At 49.4% G+C, this 18,661-nt stretch overlaps 9 protein-coding genes across 9 annotated transcripts; 5 read left to right on the top strand and 4 right to left on the bottom strand.

Annotated features, from left to right (window-relative positions):
• The first annotated feature begins 138 nt into the window (after positions 1-138).
• Positions 139-3,630, top strand: BZA70DRAFT_280056 (uncharacterized protein). Its single transcript, XM_064912884.1, has 3 exons — positions 139-3,203; positions 3,275-3,541; positions 3,608-3,630. Exons 1-2 carry the CDS (start codon positions 285-287, stop codon positions 3,341-3,343), a joined length of 2,988 nt encoding a protein of 995 aa, XP_064767843.1. The 5' UTR covers positions 139-284; the 3' UTR covers positions 3,344-3,541; positions 3,608-3,630.
• On the bottom strand, positions 3,433-5,429 carry BZA70DRAFT_185099 (uncharacterized protein). Its single transcript, XM_064909978.1, has 5 exons — positions 5,179-5,429; positions 4,868-5,067; positions 4,732-4,813; positions 4,497-4,675; positions 3,433-4,445 (listed from the first exon to the last, which is right to left on the bottom strand). Exons 2-5 carry the CDS (start codon positions 5,045-5,047, stop codon positions 3,630-3,632), a joined length of 1,257 nt encoding a protein of 418 aa, XP_064767842.1. The 5' UTR covers positions 5,048-5,067; positions 5,179-5,429; the 3' UTR covers positions 3,433-3,629.
• BZA70DRAFT_258282 (transcription initiation factor IIF, beta subunit) lies at positions 5,127-6,629 on the top strand. The gene is made up of 4 exons (XM_064910841.1): positions 5,127-5,592; positions 5,693-5,951; positions 6,018-6,376; positions 6,429-6,629. The coding sequence occupies exons 1-4, from the start codon at positions 5,308-5,310 to the stop codon at positions 6,576-6,578; spliced, it is 1,053 nt and encodes a 350-aa protein (XP_064767841.1). The 5' UTR covers positions 5,127-5,307; the 3' UTR covers positions 6,579-6,629.
• A 20-nt stretch (positions 6,630-6,649) lies between these two features.
• Positions 6,650-7,388, top strand: BZA70DRAFT_280048 (the prokaryotic ribosomal protein L36-like protein). The gene is made up of 2 exons (XM_064912883.1): positions 6,650-7,014; positions 7,098-7,388. The coding sequence occupies exons 1-2, from the start codon at positions 6,802-6,804 to the stop codon at positions 7,167-7,169; spliced, it is 285 nt and encodes a 94-aa protein (XP_064767840.1). The 5' UTR covers positions 6,650-6,801; the 3' UTR covers positions 7,170-7,388.
• BZA70DRAFT_280045 (uncharacterized protein) lies at positions 7,389-8,008 on the bottom strand. The gene is made up of 2 exons (XM_064912882.1): positions 7,751-8,008; positions 7,389-7,672 (listed from the first exon to the last, which is right to left on the bottom strand). The coding sequence occupies exons 1-2, from the start codon at positions 7,880-7,882 to the stop codon at positions 7,478-7,480; spliced, it is 327 nt and encodes a 108-aa protein (XP_064767839.1). The 5' UTR covers positions 7,883-8,008; the 3' UTR covers positions 7,389-7,477.
• A 20-nt stretch (positions 8,009-8,028) lies between these two features.
• Positions 8,029-11,717, bottom strand: BZA70DRAFT_280042 (WD40-repeat-containing domain protein). The gene is made up of 10 exons (XM_064912881.1): positions 11,594-11,717; positions 11,363-11,525; positions 10,580-11,302; positions 10,477-10,529; positions 10,350-10,414; positions 9,979-10,288; positions 9,561-9,923; positions 9,319-9,501; positions 9,087-9,261; positions 8,029-9,006 (listed from the first exon to the last, which is right to left on the bottom strand). The coding sequence occupies exons 1-10, from the start codon at positions 11,621-11,623 to the stop codon at positions 8,096-8,098; spliced, it is 2,976 nt and encodes a 991-aa protein (XP_064767838.1). The 5' UTR covers positions 11,624-11,717; the 3' UTR covers positions 8,029-8,095.
• A 123-nt stretch (positions 11,718-11,840) lies between these two features.
• On the top strand, positions 11,841-12,901 carry BZA70DRAFT_280041 (cytochrome C1 heme lyase). Its single transcript, XM_064912880.1, has 3 exons — positions 11,841-12,425; positions 12,492-12,572; positions 12,628-12,901. The coding sequence occupies exons 1-3, from the start codon at positions 11,965-11,967 to the stop codon at positions 12,821-12,823; spliced, it is 738 nt and encodes a 245-aa protein (XP_064767837.1). The 5' UTR covers positions 11,841-11,964; the 3' UTR covers positions 12,824-12,901.
• BZA70DRAFT_311297 (nucleoporin protein Ndc1-Nup) lies at positions 12,902-15,286 on the bottom strand. Its single transcript, XM_064914950.1, has 7 exons — positions 14,981-15,286; positions 14,828-14,914; positions 14,612-14,771; positions 14,421-14,550; positions 14,192-14,352; positions 13,897-14,137; positions 12,902-13,835 (listed from the first exon to the last, which is right to left on the bottom strand). Exons 1-7 carry the CDS (start codon positions 15,150-15,152, stop codon positions 12,969-12,971), a joined length of 1,818 nt encoding a protein of 605 aa, XP_064767836.1. The 5' UTR covers positions 15,153-15,286; the 3' UTR covers positions 12,902-12,968.
• Positions 15,287-15,411: 125 nt separating this feature from the next.
• BZA70DRAFT_184968 (uncharacterized protein) lies at positions 15,412-18,026 on the top strand. Its single transcript, XM_064909976.1, has 8 exons — positions 15,412-15,856; positions 15,914-15,997; positions 16,048-16,104; positions 16,164-16,286; positions 16,350-16,722; positions 16,789-16,839; positions 16,969-17,017; positions 17,071-18,026. Exons 1-8 carry the CDS (start codon positions 15,587-15,589, stop codon positions 17,924-17,926), a joined length of 1,863 nt encoding a protein of 620 aa, XP_064767835.1. The 5' UTR covers positions 15,412-15,586; the 3' UTR covers positions 17,927-18,026.
• Positions 18,027-18,661: the final 635 nt, after the last annotated feature.

The following is an 18,661-nucleotide window of genomic DNA, read 5'->3' as shown; positions in this document are numbered from 1 at the left end:
TCTCGCTCCTCAATGGCAAAAACACACATAAAGAAAATACAATACAAAAATCAAGAATATACTCTCTGTTTATCAATTGCAATCAAACCCAACAAACACTCCAAACATCACAGATAAATACGCAACAAACCATTGGGAGCGGCTATCAGACTTGCACCTTTTTATATTTATTTCCCCAAAACTCAATCGCGTGCTTTCCTCCAATTTACGCCAGCGCACCTCAACGTTCCTCTCTGCACCTCCTTCCACTTCCCATAATACCACTGCACTTCTCTCGCCGCACAATGGAAGTATCGATCGAGTCTTTTGCTGAGTCGATTCTTTCCGAACTGGACAAGATCGGCAGCGGCTCCGACTCTGGTGCCGGGATCACTGGCGCTGATCAGCTGCGGCCGCAGCAGGGAGAACAGCAGACAGCAGCGATAACTCCTGGTTTATCCTCCACGATATCCTCATGGCGCAACACCGTCGCAGACTCGGATCGCTTTTTCTTCGAGGCTGATATGCACACATCACCGGCTGAAGCGGACAAGGCGACAGACCAACCACCTGCCGCGGACGAAGAGGCAGACGACGACGACTACGACGGATACGAGCTAATCGACCTGATCGAGGCGCATATGGCAGACATGCACGTCGACGGCGACGCCGATCAAAATAGCGACGAGCAGCAATCAGAGTCTCCCTTGAACGCGTCTACTTTCGAAACCGTGGCAGCCGGCAGCAGTGTACGGGATGTGGAATCCGTCGATAGCAGCGAATACGGAGTCACCGGCTCGAGGACCCCTGATCTCACCGAGTCTTTGACCTCGAACGTCGTCGTCTCGAGCACGTCTTCCGAGCCTGCTGCGGAACTGATCGCGTCTGAAGAGGCTGAAGAGGCTGTTGATATCGAGCCTGTGGAGGTTGCAGGGGAGGATTTGGTATTTAGTTCTGGTAGTGTTGTGGAAGAATCGGATACGTTGCCTGATGAGACTGCGACTGAGCCTGTTGTGGAAGAAGAGACTACGTTGCCAGCTGAGACTGTAGCTGAGCCTGTCACGGACGTGACTACTACAGAGGACGCAGCGCCGGAGGCTTCGACTGCCATTGAGCATGTCGCGGACGTGACTACTGCTGAAGACCCAGCGCCAGAGGCTTCGACTGCAACTGAGCCTGTCACGGACGTGTCCACTACAGAGGACGCAGCGCCGGAGACTTCGACTGCAGCTGAGCCTGTAGTGGAGACCTCCGCCACCACAGAAGACCCAACCGCCAAATCCGCCCCTCTCGAACCCGCCGAGCCAACCCCGCCCACCTCATCCAGCACCCAAGCACTCGACCTTGAAGCGCTAAAGCTCGCCGAATCCAGCACGGCAGTCGAGACCGAAGACGACGTGATTGAAAGCGTGCTTGCGCTTGCTGCTGAGGAATTCGCGGCGCCCGTGGACGAGGTCGATATTTACGCGGCCGAGCGGTTCGAGAAGGCGGAGATCGCGGCAATGATTTTGCAGACGAAGGCGGAGTTGGGGGTGGTGGATCCGGAGGCGCCGCCGGATGTGTTGAAGGAGGTTGAGGAGATGGAGGCGGGGGGTGTACCGATCGCGAGGGAGGCTGTGGGGACTGCAGTTGAAGAAGGTGAAGGCGTCGGCTCTGAAGAGGTTGAGGATGTTGAAATACCGTCCGTGGAAGACACGGCAGCGGCGGTGTCATCGTCTGAAACAAAGGAGATCGATGATGCTGTTATCGAGGAGGCGCCAGTGGCCGACGATGTTCTGGACCCTGCAGTTCAAGAAACTGACCTTCCCGATGCTACTGATGCGGCCATAGTCAAGACCGAGAGCGAGGAGGTTCTCAAAGACGAAGACTCCGCAGTCAAACCCTTAGAAGCGACAAGCGAGAGCGAAGATCTTGAGGCTCCTATTGATGCGGATACTCCCAAGGACGTCGTTATGGAAGAGCAAGTTTCAGATACAGCTGAGGAAGCTGTAGTTCAGACTGAAGAGAGAGATGTTCCGGTTGAGAAAGATGTTGAAGTATCAGAGACTGCCGAGCCTGCAGATGTTGCTGTCGTTGAGACGGAGGAAGATGAAACTGAAGTCTCTGCGGGAGCTGAGAAGGCTGCTGAGGTTCAGGCGACCACTGGAGCTGATGTTTCTGAAGAGGCTGCTGAAGAGGAGAAGGAGACTGCTGAGACTGAAGAGGAGAAGGAGGTTGCTGTAAAGCAATCCGACGAAGCTGTGGGTGAGGCATTTGCCGAAGCAGACGAGAAAGCCGAGGAAGTGGATACTACCCCGACTGAGTCGAACGACATTCTTTCGACAGACGCAGAATCTCCCACTATCACCGCCACCGAAGAAGACAAGGCGATCATCACCCCTACCGACCCGATCGTCGAAGCCGACACTAATGTCACCGAGACGAAGGAGGAAGAAGAAGAGACGACTGGCCCAGCTCCTGAACCTATCGTCGAGGCCGACACTAATGCCACCGAGACTAAGGAAGAAGCCGAGACGACTGTCGCAGCTCCTGAACCGATCGTCGAACGAAGCTTCTCTATTGGTTCTTCTAGTCCTAGTAAGAGCTCTGTCGAGCCTCTTGCCGTGAAGGAAGTGGATGCCGAGACTTTAGATGATGCGTCTAAGGTAGTTACTGATGGCGAGGTGAAGACTACCAGTGAGCCGGAAGCAGAGCCGGAAGCAGAGCCAGAGCCGGTGGCGGAGGTGACTGCTGCGGTTCAGCAGCCTGTGGTGGTGCGGAGCTTTGCTCTAGGCTCACCGAAGAAAGACGCACCGGCTGAGTCTTCACCGCCTGCGACTCCCACAAAGTCTTTTGTCGCCACGACCGAGCAGGAGACTTTGACCAGGTCTGCTGTTGCAGAGCCGGAAGTCCCGGCTGCTGCTGAAGTTGTGGAAGCAGAGGTAAAGCCAGAGCAGAGCGCACCCGCCGAGCCCAGAGCAGCCGTCGCCGCAGCTGCTGCTCCAGCTGCGCCTGAAGTCGACGAGAGTGAGAAGATCTACATCTACACCTCCCTCACGGGCGGCATCATGTTTGGCCGCAACATCATGATGCTTACGCGGAAGCTGCAGACGATCCTGCAAGTCTACGGGATTGAGTTCCAGGTGGTCGACATCGCGACAAACGAGAAAGCAAAGAAGCTGTGGGCGAGACAGTCAAAGGGGCGGAAACTTCCAGGAGTTATCAAAGGGTTTGATATCGTTGGTGTAAGTATTTGTTTTATGTTTGTTTGTGGGTGAATGAGGTGAATGAGCTAACTGATGATTTGATATTGCAGAACTATGAGGAGATAGCTGAATCTCACGAATACGGCGAAGTTCAGATGCTTATCGAGGAATTCGTCTAACCTCGCTACGTTTCCTTTCATATACTTGATTATTCACTAATGACGCTACGAGGATCGTTTTGGTCTATTTAAATACGCTCTTATTTGTTCGTATACTTTTATGATATATACATATTAACCGGCTGAGATACTATGCTTGGTTTCACGTTTTGTTTGTTTTAACGGAGTACCGGTTTCTGATAACACCGCTTGGAGAGTGTACGTACAAGCCAAACTTTTATACATATTCGAGATCCATCTATATGCCAACAACCAACCCAAAAGATACCAAACGACTTTGATGCGATCAATAGTACTGTCCCTGCCCACTATAACTCACCCCTCTCCTCATCCCCGGCGCAGACTCATGATGTTCCCCTGTACCTTCCCAATCCACCAGACTCGCAGGCGGCGTCCACTCTCCCTTTGACGCGACGACCTCGCGCCCAGACGGCCAGTTCCGCTTCACCTCTTTAGTGTCTGGGATCTTTTGGAACGAAAGCCGATCGTTCTGCACCCGAAAGTCGGTTTCAAGAGATTCAAGGTCTTGGCGTAATCGCTTCATGGCGGTCTTCAAACCCGAGTCGCTAGCGGAGGAGGAAGAAGACTGTGAGCTTTCGCTCGAGGTAGTCGAAGACGACGACCGTTTAGGTATCGACAGCCGCGACGGCTTTTTCAAGATCGACGAGCCAGAGCCGGATTTCAACTCTGCCCGGCCGGCCATGCAGAGCGCGATCGCGGCGCCGACGTCGCCCTTGGACTCGCGCTCGACGGCCATATACCGCTCCGCCAGCGCGGAGCAGTACGATTTCGCGTCCTGGATCCAGCGTTCGAGCGCGTCGTTCTTGAGGGATTGTGGGAGGAGTGTGAGGGCCGCGGAGAATTTCTCGAGGGCGAAGATCGAGATCCGGCTCATGAGGCTCGCGGAGGGGGGTTTGGCGGTCGAGTCTGGTGTGGGGAGGGATTTGTAGAGGACGAGGAGGTGCAGGGCGCCGGCGATCATGTTGACGAGGGGGGTTAGTGTGGAGGGTTGGAGGTCTAAGGGGGGAGCTGGGTCGATGAGGAGAGGGTGGGTGGAGAGGTAGATCAGGATCGATTGCGCTGAGAGGAGGTATGCGGTAGACTATTGATGTTAGCAGGTGTTTGAGGACTAGAGGTATCGAGTAGATCATACCTGTTTCCATTTGTCTTCTGAATTTCCTACGAGATACGCCTCCTCGGCTAACGATAGCAGTGACAGTGAATAGGTTAATAAGGTCATCGAGACCTCGTAGGATATAGTAGGCGCTGATATTCGTTGATTCTCAACCATGTGGAGATGGGACCCCACCAGCGGCGGTCGCCATGAAGTCACTGCAGATTCATTATTGTGAGCATATGGAGTACAACTGGATTATGGTTGACCATACCTATTTCATGATCAAGCGACAGATCACCAGATTCAATGCCCTCTTTGATTGTGAATGCAAACGGGATATAATCCTCGATCGCCTAGATCCCACGTCAACCTCCATCTCTGACCAGAAACACAGTCTGAAAACTCACCTTGACTACTTCAAGCATGTCCTGTATATTCTTCCTCTTTGCTCTTTTCAAGACATCGCGTAATTGCGCGCGCCGAACGTCGGCATCTGCTAAGAGCTGGTAGTGATCCGACGAGCTTATACATTGGCAGTACGAGAACGCGCCCGTCGTCGGAAGCGGGAACGGGAATGTCAGACTCATTGATATCTCTTCTTAGAGGACTTGTTTGATACGAGTCAATGAATAGTGCAATTGCAGTATATTTGCATCTGGATCGTGAACTGATCTGATAATCAGGTAGCGGGTGTTCTCCAGGTCTGAGATATACTCACCGAGTTACGTCAGCGTAATTCTGAGAACCGGATCATCCACGCGCATCTCGCAAACAACTGAAGCTGATCTCTGCTTCCCTTTTCTCCTTTATTCCCCTTCCACCCGACATTCTCCCCACTAAAAACAGTATGTCGTCAGTTGGTCCAACAGTCAAACCCGAGCCCGTCAAAGATGAACAAAACTTCGACGCCGCGGGCTTCGAAGACGACGAGGATCTGAGCCCGGCCTCTGTCCCAGGCGAGGCCGGTGATGAGGACGAGGATGTATATGAGGACTCTGGCGATCTCGATATGTCGGCTGCGGGACACAAGGTGTGGCTTGTGAGAATGCCGAAGTTTCTGAGAGATCGCTGGTTGGAGATGGGAAGCGACGGGCGGGATCTGGGGACTGTCAGACTTAACAATCCAAAGGATGTAAGTCCTTCTTCTGAGGTTTCTTGAGCAGCACTCTGGTTTATGTGGTGAAGTTGTCGACAGCATGATCTAATCGTCTAATGTGCTTTTATTCTACCAGATCCGATTACTCCTAGCCGACGCCCCCGAGATGAAAGATCTACCCCACGAATACAAACTATCAGTCATAAACCAAAAAGTCGCAAACACCTATGTCTTTGCGGAAGAGAACCTCGCTCGTTTCCGCGGAAGCAGCAAGGATGCCGCGGCCGATCCGGCTCGCGACTCACAGGGCGGAAACGGCGCCGGATCAAGCAACGGGTCGGCGTATCAGTCAAAGAAGAGGAGATATCAGCCGTACCGACGGGTTAACATTCCAAGTATGATGATCAACGAAGATTGAGATGCTGTAGCAGGCGCTAACACGTTTTCTTTCCTTGTCACAGAAAAGACGTCAATTGTTGGAACGGTGGCACACGACTGCTCACTTACCGTCTCGCCGTTTGACAAAAACTACAAATCATTCGTCGAGCAGCGGCAGCAGACATTCAACAACACCGCTCCGCGCGCACAGGTGACGTTGCTGGATGAGATCCCCGGAGTCACGCTCGCGATGGCGGGACCGAGTATGAAGCATAGCAACAGCATGTTTATGAAGGCGCAGAAGCGCGAGAAGGAACGCGCACAGGAAGGAAAAGCCGCGAGAATCCCGAGGAACGAGCTCTACGATTTACTGTTCAAGCTTTTTGAGGAGTACGACTATTGGAGCATGAAGGGCCTGCGCGAGCGCACACGACAACCGGAGGTAAGTATCTGTTTTATTCCTACAGACAAGTTGGATGCTGATATCATCTCAGGCGTATCTGAAAGAGCTGCTGGAGTCGGTCGCGATTCTGAACAAAAAGGGACCGTATGCGTTAAAGTACAGTTTACGACCCGAGTATAAAGGCAGGCGAGACGCTCCTCCACCTGAGGTTAATGCGCCTGCTCCCGAGGCTACTGAGTAAGTGCCCGGTTTTGTATAATAGAATTCTGTTGAATGAAGTGAATGAATGAATATCTTGAGTAATATGCGTAGTATATAAGGAGTGGTCAAATAAACTCAACGAGTGGATTCATGCTATTTGTCCACCTCATAGGTTTAGGGCATCAACCACCACTCCATTTTCGTGAACAGATTCTCACGACCATCATCAGCTTTAGAAACTCTCAATTCAGTAAACGGAAGCCATGTTGTCACATCTGCTGTCATTCTCGCGGATTGCCGCGACCTCTATCCGACGGAACATGATCGGGTCGGGACTGTCGTGGTCGATGGAGATGCAGAGCCGGTTTCGTCCGACGGTGAATAATGCGCTGCTGCAGAGCGCGGCCGCGCAGGAGACTGCTGCGCGCGGGATTAAGGTCCGGTCGGCGGTGAAGAAGATGTGTGCTGATTGCTACGTATGTCATGTTCAAGAACCTTCTGGTTTTGCTTGTGTTGTGAGGAAGATGGACGGTAAACTAACTGCAATTCCAACATATAGATCGTTCGACGCAAGGGAAGAATCCTTGTCCGATGCAAGACGCACCCGAGACACAAGCAGCGACAAGGCTGAGCGGCTTTTTATCTTTTCAGCAGAATGCAAAATGACGATTGGTGGTGGAATTTTCTGAGGATTATGTGCTTGGATTCCAAGCGACGGCTGGTAGCTAAACCCAGCATTTTGGGCTACAGCGTCGGGAAGGGATTGGAATACATTGGCTCAGCTGTACATAGGATGGAGATGATGTTTGGTGTATCATGAAAGATTTATTATATTATACATATATACAGTTGTGCCCTTGGACCTAAAAACCCAGCAGATCCATAGAATAATCGTAGTCCATTTTGCAGACCTGGAGGATACCTTGTCTAGACCGCTTGTTATATTATCGCACCTCTTGAAACTCCCTTTAATAGCATCTCTCTAGCCTTCAGACTATCTTTCGACGCATCTATCCGTAAGATATGTTTCCCCGGAATTGCTATCATGCCAACGTATCTGAACCGATCTCCTCGCCGAGACTGAAATCCCACCGGCAACTGCTCCGACGCCTCACTGAGAATCAAGTTTCTGTCCTATATCAACAGTTAGCAATAAAAGTACATACAGCATGCACCAGCACAATAATCACGACTTCAAAGAGGAAGACGCACTCGATCTGTAGCCATCAGAGTACCGCAGAACTGACGTCCGTCGGTAGTCGAGACCATCATCAAAACAGACATGAATTCCTTGACGTTTTCATACGCCGCCACCGGCGGTAGACTACTGCTCTCATCGGCCATAGCTTGTTATCTGCAGCGCATTGAATAGCGTATTCGAATGGCTGGGATCAGAAATGATGTCGATATTGACAAAAGTCGTGGGTTCGTACGGGGTTACTACTAAACCCTTACTACCTTTCACACAGCTACTCAATATGTCAATTACTGATCCGAGTAATTACTATCTTATAACACTAACAACTACCAACATAACTATTACATATATACAAACGACTAGCTATCCCATTTCCAAACCGCTAAACCCGCACCGCCAACGATCAACATCGAACTATCACCGATACGACCTAAACTCAAGCATCCCGTGTCTGCAACTGTAGTATACTCATCCTCAGCCATGACCAGCGAAGTCGGCGTCTGCTGCAACTTCCAGAGCCTGATTCTTTGGTCTACAGCCGTAGACAAAACCGTTTCCTTATCAACGACAACAATAGATGAAACGGTAGACGCGTGGCCCGCGTCTATCTTCTGCACTTGGCTCGCGCTCTCTGTACCGTTGACTTTGGTGATCGAGATACTGTTATCGTCGCCTCCGGATACTATATACAGCGACTCCGAGTCCAGGATTTCCATCGACTTTATACTAGACTGGTGAACCCGCGCGGTCCACGATTTCTCAGGAAACGGCACTCGATCCGGAGACATTTCCAACGCAGACTGAAGCACAGACTGCAGATTCCAGCAGGTAACGTATCCATCAGAGCTTCCCGTGAAAAACAAGACCTCGTCGTCGTAGACAACGCCGGTTACTTTGAATATGCAGCAGGTCTTGTACCGTCCTGACGCTTTGAGCGTGAATTTCGCGGACTGGGGATCAAACATCCATACTTTGATCGCCGAATCAGAGTACACCGTCACGATGAAGAAGTAAGGCGCACCATCGACCTCAACCTCGTGGAGAAAGAAATCCATGACTCGCAAATCGGGGACATCAGATTCAATCGGCGCAGAGGCAATCGGATACATGTAAACCGCTGCTCCTCGGATCGTAACTCGCCAGACTATAAACTCCTCTCTTGCTGAGCTGGTGAATAGGTAGCGACCATCGTTTGACCATTTTATCTCTTGAATGCCCGAGACATGTTTTCGAACAATGCACAGATTTGATATGCGACCGTCATCGTATACTAAAAAGGTAACTTCCAGTTAGCTGCTTTGCTCACAATAACGTCAAATGTTTTCTTGAATTTTCAATTGAGAATCTTACCGTTTGTAAGTCTAATACAGGTATCTTCAGCTCCTGACGCCACAAGCAAAGCGGCTCCGTCATTCGTCGTCGAGGAAGTCGCTATAGCCCTGATCTCTCTACCGTGACTACCGTCTTGAACCAGCGAGTTCAAATAGCTATCAAACATCCAAAAATGCGAAAATGCAAAGCAAATCTGCATTAAACAATCAGCATCATCAACTCTACAGAGAACTGAAGAAAAAGAACTCACCGTCGTGGATTTTGCGTAGACAAAACCAAAATCAGTCTGTGACTGGAATGAAAAATGCCAGAACCGATGGGATCCACCACACACTTCAGACATGATTTCAAACTGCCTGCTTTCGTTCCATAAAAAGAAATAGTTGTTTCTAAAACCCCAGAAAATTAAATCGCCTGATCTATCGTACATCGCCTGTTACCTTGTTAGCATGTAAAGTCGTATAGCTTCGGTCCAAGAAAATCGCAACTCACCCCCTCAATGCTACCTTTGGCTACTCTATTGAGATGTAGCTTATCCAGCTCAACACTCCCGGCCCTGTATCCGCGCAAAGTGCACACTGAATACTGCCCCACTCTAGAAGTAAGCAGCAGATCAATCTCGTCGGACTCCTCCTGAATGACAACAGTGCTCGTGATACAGTCCTCGGACATAATCCGTCTCCAGACTCCTAAATTCTTCTTCTCCTCGGCGTCGTCGCTGATGTCGTACATCGCTAACGCTCCGAACCTGGATCCTATGACTAGGAATTTAGAAGAGCTCACGATTGCTGAAGAAAAAGGGAACGTGGCAACGCTCTCTAAAGTAGACTTGTACAGCAGAGAGATGGTATCAAACTATCATGCTGGTCAATAAACAGTCTCGCATTAATCACGATGGACTCGCACTCACCTCATTCTCATGCAGAGCAAACAAACACCAGGGCGCCTGTGAATTTCCGTATTGTACCAGCAAATAAAGACAATCATCAGAAGTCAAAGTGATCATCTCCACAGTCTTACCACAGCTCTCGGACGGAGGATCCAGGACCAAAGGATCGTTCATGCCATCGTGAGATAGGACGTAGATTCTGCCGACCCGGTCACCGACTGCGACGTAGGGCTTGTGGTCCCAGCCTTTGAGCAGACTGAAGCCGACGATGCTTTGATGAAAGAAAAGCTCATCCCACATGTCGAGCATTCTGTCATACGTCAGGATATATCTATAGAGCATAGTATTGTTAGAGAAGTTCGACAGGGTGAATTAGCTGTGGAATCACGTACCCGCCAGTAGTTGAGAAGGCATATAAGGTAGAACTAATGGCCATAAACTGCTTTATACTACCACACTGTTATTCGGATTAGTTTCGACTCTCGCATATCCTATCTACAGCCAATAATAACAACTTACAGTCCTTCCAATCGCTTTCTCGATGTCCTCAAACGTCTTATAACTTCGGTTTCCTAGAAAGAGTAAGCATTGACACGAAGAAATAACACGCTAAGTTACTCACGTAAAAATTGTGGCCGCTCCTTTGAATTCCAGAGCCGGATTCTACCATCAGCTCCACCTGTGGCTATGATCTTCTCATCGGCACCGTTCACGGCCAGAGACCATACATTTCGTCCAGTATGACCTTCCCACAATTGCATACACTCAAGCTTATCACCCTTCAACTCCCAAACTCGAGCTGTGTTGTCTTCTCCCGTGCTGATGATGCAGTCGTCAAGAAATTTCAGCTGCCAGATCCGAGCCATATGGCCCCATCCGACTGCCAAGCATGTCTCACTAGCGATATCCCACAGGCGAATCGATCGATCGTCAGAGCAGCTGACGATCATATCACCGGATTTAGAAAACTGCACATTGAAAATCGATCCCTCATGCCCGTTCAGAACAGCAATAACTTCGCCTTTCTCGACCGACCAGACGTCTATTGATCCAAACACCGTCCCCGCCGCAACTAGGATATCAGTAGACGTCGAGTGCACCGCTGCAGAGTATAGACTGCACTCGTTCCCACATCCTGATACCTTCTCCAGCTTTGTCCGGTCCAGACTGATCGTCAGCAGCAGATTGTGCGCTGTAACCAGATGTGCCCTGTTATCGATGCCCCAATGGCCTGCCATTAACCAGTCTTTCATCACAAACTCTTTGAATTTGAAGTTTTTGAGGAGATCGTTTATATTAACAAAGCCGAACGAGTAAGCTCCCCAGATCAAGACCTGCGACTGTCCTGTATCCAACATTAGTTAGCATTCGAGAATCTTTATCAGAAGTTAGAACCAATGCTCACCGACGGCAATTCCGTGAATTTTGTTGCGCTTGAAAAGTTTCACATCTTTCAGCAAATCTCCTGTCTTCCAGTCGTAGATAGAGAGCGTAGATCCGCGACCAGCGAGCAATAGACTCTCTGGCGCGAACGCCAACGACGTTACTGAGCCGTAGAATGCCAGACTCTGTATAGCAGTTACTTTGTTAGATTCTGCGAGTGATGCCTACTTCTGTACATGAACTTGATACATACCTTGAAGGTGACTGTCTGACTATTCTCCATTTTATGAATAATACTCAATAGTTCGTCGAACTGCTACCAACTGCAACAAAACCTCTTGGAGCAGAGGGCGGGAAAAATTCTTTGTGGAGTGGATTAGGGGGTTTCCATTCACTATGCGTTGGGAGTTCGAAGTGCAGTGGTGAGCCGCACAAGTTAAATCCCCTTATCCAAAGTAATAAAAAATGTCGGGAGGTTCGACGGCGATTTCGCGACTCGAGGAAGCTGAGCTGCACTAAAAGAGAACCCCACACAGCTCACCGGATCTGTCTTTTACAACGCAACAGCTCACGGCTCAATTCGACAAACATCAACAGAATCTGCGTACTCCGTATAGGCTGAATATGTCCGATACCAAAGACAGCGCACCGTCCGGGTGCCCTGTCCCCCACGACACACCGTCCAGCAGCGAGGCAGCATGCCCCGTCGACCACACCCAGCGGAAAACATGGATGTCGACCTTAACCGGCAAGACCGACGACAAGCCCCTGCCGCCGACGGCAAAGGAGAGCGTAGTCCCGAAAGACCCCAGCATAGAACTCGCTCAGGACCGCGAGATATCGTCGATTCCGCGCGCGGATGCGTTCAGCGCATACAATGGTGGCGAAGGCGGACATGGCGGCGCTATCCGCGGCACGTCGAAATGGGTCTATCCTTCCGAGGAGATGTTTTACAAGGCTATGAAGCGGAAAAATTGGGATCCGGAGGCAGCGGATATGAGGGTGGTCGTGCCGATCCATAACGCGGTCAACGAGCGCGCGTGGAACGAGATTCTGCAGTGGGAGAGACCTATGGGCGCGTCAAAGTGCGTTACAATCTCTAGTGATTTTATTATGCGGATTTAGATAACTGACTACTGTTTATCGGTTAGATGCGGTGGACCGAAATTGGTGTCGTTCAGCGGTGATGCGAAGAATATCAGTCCCAGAGCTCGCTTTAACTCTTTACTCGGGTAAGTCAGTATTCTGTCAGTCTGGCTCTTTCGTCAACTAACGGTTTTGGAACAGTTATTCGCTACCATTCGACCGTCATGACTGGATTGTCGATCGCTGTGGAACTCGTATAGAGTACATCATTGACTTTTACGCGGGCAAGCCAAATCCTCAAAACCCCGGCCTTCCGAGTTTTTACCTCGACGTCCGACCCAAGCTTACCTACGAAGGCGCCAAAATGAGAATACAGCGGTTCTTTGGCCTCATCTGATGAATTTCGCAGTGGGGACAATCGGGCTTTTGTTTTATTTGTATATATGTAAAAGGGAGGCGACCACGAGCAATAACAATTAATAAATCTCTCATCCAGTATATGGTCATTGCAGTGGATTTATATAGTACAGCTTCAGCCTTTTCTAAAACTGGGCGGCATAGCTCTGACATCTCTGCTTGACATTAGACGTCAATGGTATATCGTGCAGGTATTCTGCAAACCGCTGGTATATGCGCAAGAACCCTTCTTCGGTTATATCGTAAATCTCGTTCAGTTCCGGAAGATCGATCGGCTTGCCCGCTGATTCTCGGTAGAGCCAGGCCGCGGTATCGCTTGGTTCCAGAGGCTGGTTCATCTGGAATTTCTCCAATGCAGTCATCGTGATTTCCAGCTCGTTCATAATCCTGGGAATGTCATGCTGCACGGTTCCATATGTGTCCTCGGCAAGAGAGTAGTCCAGGAAGTACGAAAGAGCAGTGACCGCATCGCTATACATATCCTTATTCGACGCTAGTCTGGCTACCTTTCGCTCAATCGTCCATCTGAAAGGAATCGAAATCGGATGTTTGAGAAATATCTCTCTATATGCATTCGCGGCTTTAAACCACGCCTTTGCAGTAGCCTGTAACTGGTCAAGCCACCCTATGACGACCGTAGACTGCACCGCTTGCGGATCCTGAACACTCTTGAGCACCCTGTTTTCCACCGAAGCAACGGGACTCGCCCGCGAGCTGACGAAAATATTATCTTTCCGAGGCTTGATTGTAACGGGGGTCGGACTTGACGAAGGGGTCGGCTGAATAGGAGGGCGTGAGGCGGCTGGGGCGTTCGTTTTCCCAGCGACAGCTTTCTTGTCGAGACTAAACATGTTCCGCATATCGGTTACAACACTGATACACTCTGAGCATATTTGACTCCAGATTGTGGGTTTCTCGATGTCTCGGTAAATGTTGTCGCGTCGTCGGCCATCGTTCTGAGCGATGTATGCAAGTTCCTGGAACGCCGTTCGCTACAGGATAGTTAGCAGGCCACAGCAATATGACTATACCCGACCCGAATTTCTAGCATACCTTAGTGAACAGTCTTTTAGTCGAGCGCAGCCCCGTAATTAATGATCCATTAGGGTCACTTGATTTCTCGCTAATCAATTTACCACGATGACGCGAGCCACGGGCTAGGTAGATATTGAACATGTAGTTTGCCATCCGCCAACTGAAAAACAACAAAAACGTGAACAAAAACCAATGGAAGATTGGGAAGGGGAACGGTCCCATGATATTCGATCTATGAAGTTCATGCTCCTTGTTGAATCTAATATGAAGTTAGCTTAGAATCGAATTACTGTTGCCGTATGGTGTAACTCACTTTGTAAAAAATCTGGCTATATTCAACGAGAATATCCACACTGAGCTTCGGACAGAGGGATAGATGACGGTAACAAAGCTCAAAATCGAAAGGACAGACAGTTTAAGTGCCAGCGTAATCGAAGGGACCACTGATCTCAGCACTTCCTGCATGGGATCATCCTAGAAGATAAGTTAGATCAGACCTCACTCAATTCTCTATATTATCTCTTTTTATCATAAAGACCTACCTTCACGTTGGAAAGCTGGATTCTATCGAGATCAAACCAGCAGTAGTAAGCGCTAAAAATAGCCGCATCCACAAGTGCGAGTACAGAGAGAGAGACTCTCTTTTCATTCAATCGATATAGCTCAAATGCCCTAAAAAACCAAATTAGCACCATAGACCCAACAGTGAACAATGATTTGATATGGTACAAACTTTTTCGGAGCGAATACTGTCAGACCTGAAAACTCTCTGCAGTAGAAAAACAAAAAGAGTGCAACGTAGAAAGAGTAGACGATCAAGATCCTACTGTAGGATTTGCAGAAAATTCGCTGCTTCAACTGGTAAAGTAGACTGGGAGGTGTTCGATCGTCGACTAGTATGGAATTAGAAGCTAGCTTCACACACTCAGACCAGACTATTTGAACCTACCGTGCAATCTCGCTTTCCGGAGAACGTAAATACCAAATATACCCGCAGTCAATACGATCGCTCTGAACGGAATTAGCGCCCAGACCCCTGTTCGAAGCAAGAGTTAGTTGGATCAAAACCAAGGCCACATTAAGCCGTACAGGTCCAACTCACATCCATATCGGAAAAACGTCAGCACGCAGTTCGGGAAGTAGATCATGAAAAACGTCGTCTTCACGAGCATCGCAAAGCGGATCTGCAGCACTCCAGAATACAAAACATGGTAATGTGTTGCATCAGCTCGACCGGATGAGGTTTGCGGGAACGCCCGAGGTCCTGCAGCCATTGCAAACAACAAATCTCGCGCAGTCTAGCAACAGAAGCAAATCAGCCGTGATGTCTCTTCTTCTCGCACTCGCAGCCCACTGTATAGTCCTCGCAGATGGTAGTTTTGCTCTTTTGTCGACTTGATAGTCGGTGTGTACACGCGTGAGAGAACAGAAGCAAAACACGCGCAAAACCCTAAACAATTCCGTGTTTGCAGCGCCAAAATAACGAAAGCGTGACCGCGCGCGTCCATGAAAACAAAACCGCACACGCCCGCGCCTCGTCTCTGCCCGCGCTGATTGCTGTATCGAGCTCAGACACTGCGTTGCTGCTTTATACTGAGGTGCCTGAAACGTCCAGAGTTGCTTAAAGTGAACCTCACCATTGACTGCTTCTGTGTATACTTGCAGTAGCCAAGCAATCGACGCGAAAACCCTACCACTCGGCGACGCGATGCCTGCCGAGGGCGATCAACATGCCATGTGGGCTCCTCCACACCCCAACACTCTGATGGCACGCACCAGGGGCTGGTCCTCCAACGAGGCTCGATCTATTCAAGAACGACTAAATCAAGAACTTGGACCCGAGTACGTCTCTCAACGCCCGGGAGCTGGCGGAGGAAGAGTACATTATCTGGAGGGATGGAAGGTGCTCAACCTTGCCAACGAAGTCTTTGGATTCAACGGATGGAGCTCTGAGATCAAAAGCATCTCAGTGGATCATGTGTGTATCAATATAGTAATACCGGAAATTTGTTTGGCTACTAAATCTTCGCCTTAGAGGGAACAAAACAAGGATGGCAGATGCTCGCTTGTTATGTCTGTAACGATCAGAGTCACTCTGAAAGATGGCACATTCCACGAAGTACGATTTTTCGTTTTCATATTTTCTAAATCTTTGCTTACGTTACATAGGATGTCGGAAGTGGCCATGTCGAGAATGTGCGTCAATGGCACGCTGCGTTTGACAAGGTATATATGTACAACTCCAACGTGCTAGACAGAACTTCCGACTAACATTCAGCATCCAGTGTCGCAAAGAAGCCACCACCGATGCACTGAAACGCTGTTTTAGAGCATTTGGTCCATTACTGGGCAACTGTCTTTACGATAATGAGTTTGTTCGGCAAATCACGAAAGTTCAAAATCCACCCGTAAGTTTTGATACTTTAGTAGGCTCTATATGTGTCGCCGCTCCCAACTAACGTTTTCAACAGCGTCGACAAATCGATATGGAGAAACTGCATAGAGCTCCAGAGTATCGTTCAGAAACGCAGACCGAAGCCGGCCGTCGTCATGCTATGACATTGGTGTCGGGCGGTACCAACGACGAGACTCCCAACTCTCGGCATACATCTGGCCCTGGCGACTATACGACACCCGGTCATAACAGGGCCTATCCCTCTTACCAGGAGTATGATCAGAGCTCTCACAATGGTGATAGAAAAGTTCTTACGAATGGAAACACCCGCCCTCCTGCGAACCAGCAGCAACCAGAGCCACGACCGGCTGTGAGACAAACACCACACCTCCCGATAGCACCGCCCCCGAAAGTTCAGAGACCCGCCACCAATCCCGGCGCTCGTCTGGGTACGGATGATAGTTATGTTTCCAAAGGATATGTGTCGGCGGCTAACAGCCGACACAATACTGCAGATGACGGATTTGATATGGAGTTTGGAAGCGATCTAATTGCTGATTATAACGGTGTGTAGCCTGAACAATTTTTTATTCCAGACGACAGAGTCTGCATCTGTGTTTTGCTCGAAAAATCTCTGCTGTTCTGCGTTTTGCTATTTGCTACGAATATTTGCTAACTCCCTTTGTCTTTTCAAGAAATTGAGGAATATGATATGATCTCTGATGACGTGCTCGACTATGAACCGTAAGTAGTGCCCATACTTGAGTCGTCTATCTATATATTCTAACGATCTGTAGATTTGACGGAGGTGAACTAGTGACATACACAAACAACGAAGACGAAGCGAGAAATGGACGCCCTTCGGAATCAAAACCTGTGAATTCAAACCACACATCGGCTCAGCAGCCAAATCCTGCAGCAAGAACCGCAAGCAACCCGCAAAACCAGGCACAAAGGATCTCAGACAACGGTAATCATGTTCGAGCGCAATCGGGACCTGACGCAACGGCTGCAATGAATGGTCACCAGGCGCGCGCTCGTACCGCATCCGTACCTCCCGACAACGCTTTGAATCTCAACCGAGCCTCTGCTTACGACACGGCAATGGAAAAAATACCGCAAAGCACACCGCCGTTTGCTGTTCCCAATAATCAATCTGCACAGGACGCACATACCGGCGATCCAGGAGCGGGCGCAACTTCAGCTGATGGAGTACCACGGTCTGCAATTGAGACTCCAGTTCCATCGCCTTGCTTTTTCAGTGCACGTGCTGCCGAAGCTGTGCAGAAAGAAATTGCTGTTGACAACTCGGCACTCTTTGACGTGTCGTTTCAGAGTCCCTCGATGCGCAAGACGATCGACCATTCAAGGTCTCGTCCGGTTGCTCGTTCGCAAGTAGAAGGCAGCCCGATTGCCAACTTGAGTCCTAGGATAGACAACCCTCGCCTCAATCCAATGCGAAGAGTGGGAATGCCGCCGACCGGTGGTGCACCCGGTGCTACGAGATCGTTGCTTTCGGTCAAGAGACCACTGCATAGTTCGAATCCAAAGTCTACGGAACCTCTTGGGGAGATATCCGAGAGTAATGCGAATATCATGAATAACGCACCGGCCGAAGTGAAAGACGAAGCGAACAAGAAACAAAAGGTCTGAAGACGTATGCAACTGGGACATTCAAGTAGTATTCAAGGGGTATCTGTTGGGATTTTATTATTATGTGGTAACGGTTTCTTCGCCTAGTTTTATATTTATGCAATGCGAGATGAAAAATTTAATGCATCTAAATCCATACGCTTTCTCTTTCGAATGTTAACTGTGAAACTAGCAACTACCAACACATGTAGAGTGCAGCATGGAGCTGCTGTTGGCAGGCCAGATGGCAGATTATTTTGATTTTGGAACTCGTAATCAAACTGCTAGGCATGGTTCGAGCACTACAGGTAGTGCCAAAGACATAGACCTTTGTAGTAATTTAGCCACTGGGCACTGCATACAGATCGATTTTTGCCTAGAGGAAAAATCAATGAGGCCCAGCTTTGAGTTCCGTGGTGAGTTTATGGAAGAGTCCGTACTGGACTGACGGGACGTATAAGCAATAGAAGTATGCATAGTTTGCAAAAGACAAAAGTCTATAACAGCGTTTTAATTCTCAAGTGCGGTCGGTTAATCGTGCACTCATAAACCGGCTGACTTTCAAAACTTCTCCGTTTTCATCCAGAGGAACAAACTCTCGCTCCTCGGGCTTGATAGAGTAGCCATTCTGCTTGTCAATCATCTTTTGTCGAAGCCGATGATACGCGACCGAGATCTCCTGCTGATGGATATCTGGATCAATATCGATGTCTTCGTCGAGGTCGATCTCTTCCGCTAACCGATCATTCTCTTCAG

Source organism: Myxozyma melibiosi, assembly GCF_037950935.1.
Source record: "Myxozyma melibiosi strain Phaff 52-87 chromosome Unknown BZA70scaffold_7, whole genome shotgun sequence".
Lineage (NCBI taxonomy): Eukaryota > Fungi > Ascomycota > Lipomycetes > Lipomycetales > Lipomycetaceae > Myxozyma > Myxozyma melibiosi.
Note: the sequence above shows the minus strand (reverse complement) of the source record. Positions and strands in the feature narration are given on the sequence as shown.

Coding starts and splice junctions, on each gene's coding strand:
- BZA70DRAFT_280041 (XM_064912880.1), top strand. CDS start 11,965: ATGTCCGATACCAAAGACAGCGCACCGTCCGGGTGCCCTGTCCCCCAC. Junction 12,426..12,491: donor AGACCTATGGGCGCGTCAAA/GTGCGTTACAAT, acceptor TTTATCGGTTAG/ATGCGGTGGACCGAAATTGG. Junction 12,573..12,627: donor CGCTTTAACTCTTTACTCGG/GTAAGTCAGTAT, acceptor GTTTTGGAACAG/TTATTCGCTACCATTCGACC.
- BZA70DRAFT_311297 (XM_064914950.1), bottom strand. CDS start 15,152: ATGGCTGCAGGACCTCGGGCGTTCCCGCAAACCTCATCCGGTCGAGCT. Junction 14,772..14,827: donor CCGGAAAGCGAGATTGCACG/GTAGGTTCAAAT, acceptor ATTCCATACTAG/TCGACGATCGAACACCTCCC. Junction 13,836..13,896: donor CTAAAAGACTGTTCACTAAG/GTATGCTAGAAA, acceptor ACTATCCTGTAG/CGAACGGCGTTCCAGGAACT.
- BZA70DRAFT_280042 (XM_064912881.1), bottom strand. CDS start 11,623: ATGGAGAATAGTCAGACAGTCACCTTCAAG. Junction 9,924..9,978: donor TTGCTCTGCATGAGAATGAG/GTGAGTGCGAGT, acceptor CCAGCATGATAG/TTTGATACCATCTCTCTGCT. Junction 9,502..9,560: donor CCAAAGGTAGCATTGAGGGG/GTGAGTTGCGAT, acceptor ACAAGGTAACAG/GCGATGTACGATAGATCAGG.
- BZA70DRAFT_184968 (XM_064909976.1), top strand. CDS start 15,587: ATGCCTGCCGAGGGCGATCAACATGCCATGTGGGCTCCTCCACACCCC. Junction 15,998..16,047: donor AAGATGGCACATTCCACGAA/GTACGATTTTTC, acceptor TACGTTACATAG/GATGTCGGAAGTGGCCATGT. Junction 17,018..17,070: donor GACGTGCTCGACTATGAACC/GTAAGTAGTGCC, acceptor AACGATCTGTAG/ATTTGACGGAGGTGAACTAG.
- BZA70DRAFT_185099 (XM_064909978.1), bottom strand. CDS start 5,047: ATGAGTCTGACATTCCCGTTCCCGCTTCCGACGACGGGCGCGTTCTCG. Junction 4,814..4,867: donor ACATGCTTGAAGTAGTCAAG/GTGAGTTTTCAG, acceptor CGTGGGATCTAG/GCGATCGAGGATTATATCCC. Junction 4,676..4,731: donor GTCGCTTGATCATGAAATAG/GTATGGTCAACC, acceptor ATGAATCTGCAG/TGACTTCATGGCGACCGCCG.
- BZA70DRAFT_258282 (XM_064910841.1), top strand. CDS start 5,308: ATGTCGTCAGTTGGTCCAACAGTCAAACCCGAGCCCGTCAAAGATGAA. Junction 5,593..5,692: donor GACTTAACAATCCAAAGGAT/GTAAGTCCTTCT, acceptor TTATTCTACCAG/ATCCGATTACTCCTAGCCGA. Junction 5,952..6,017: donor CCGACGGGTTAACATTCCAA/GTATGATGATCA, acceptor TCCTTGTCACAG/AAAAGACGTCAATTGTTGGA.
- BZA70DRAFT_280056 (XM_064912884.1), top strand. CDS start 285: ATGGAAGTATCGATCGAGTCTTTTGCTGAGTCGATTCTTTCCGAACTG. Junction 3,204..3,274: donor AAGGGTTTGATATCGTTGGT/GTAAGTATTTGT, acceptor TTGATATTGCAG/AACTATGAGGAGATAGCTGA.
- BZA70DRAFT_280048 (XM_064912883.1), top strand. CDS start 6,802: ATGTTGTCACATCTGCTGTCATTCTCGCGGATTGCCGCGACCTCTATC. Junction 7,015..7,097: donor AGATGTGTGCTGATTGCTAC/GTATGTCATGTT, acceptor TCCAACATATAG/ATCGTTCGACGCAAGGGAAG.
- BZA70DRAFT_280045 (XM_064912882.1), bottom strand. CDS start 7,882: ATGGCCGATGAGAGCAGTAGTCTACCGCCGGTGGCGGCGTATGAAAAC. Junction 7,673..7,750: donor CTCTGATGGCTACAGATCGA/GTGCGTCTTCCT, acceptor CTGTTGATATAG/GACAGAAACTTGATTCTCAG.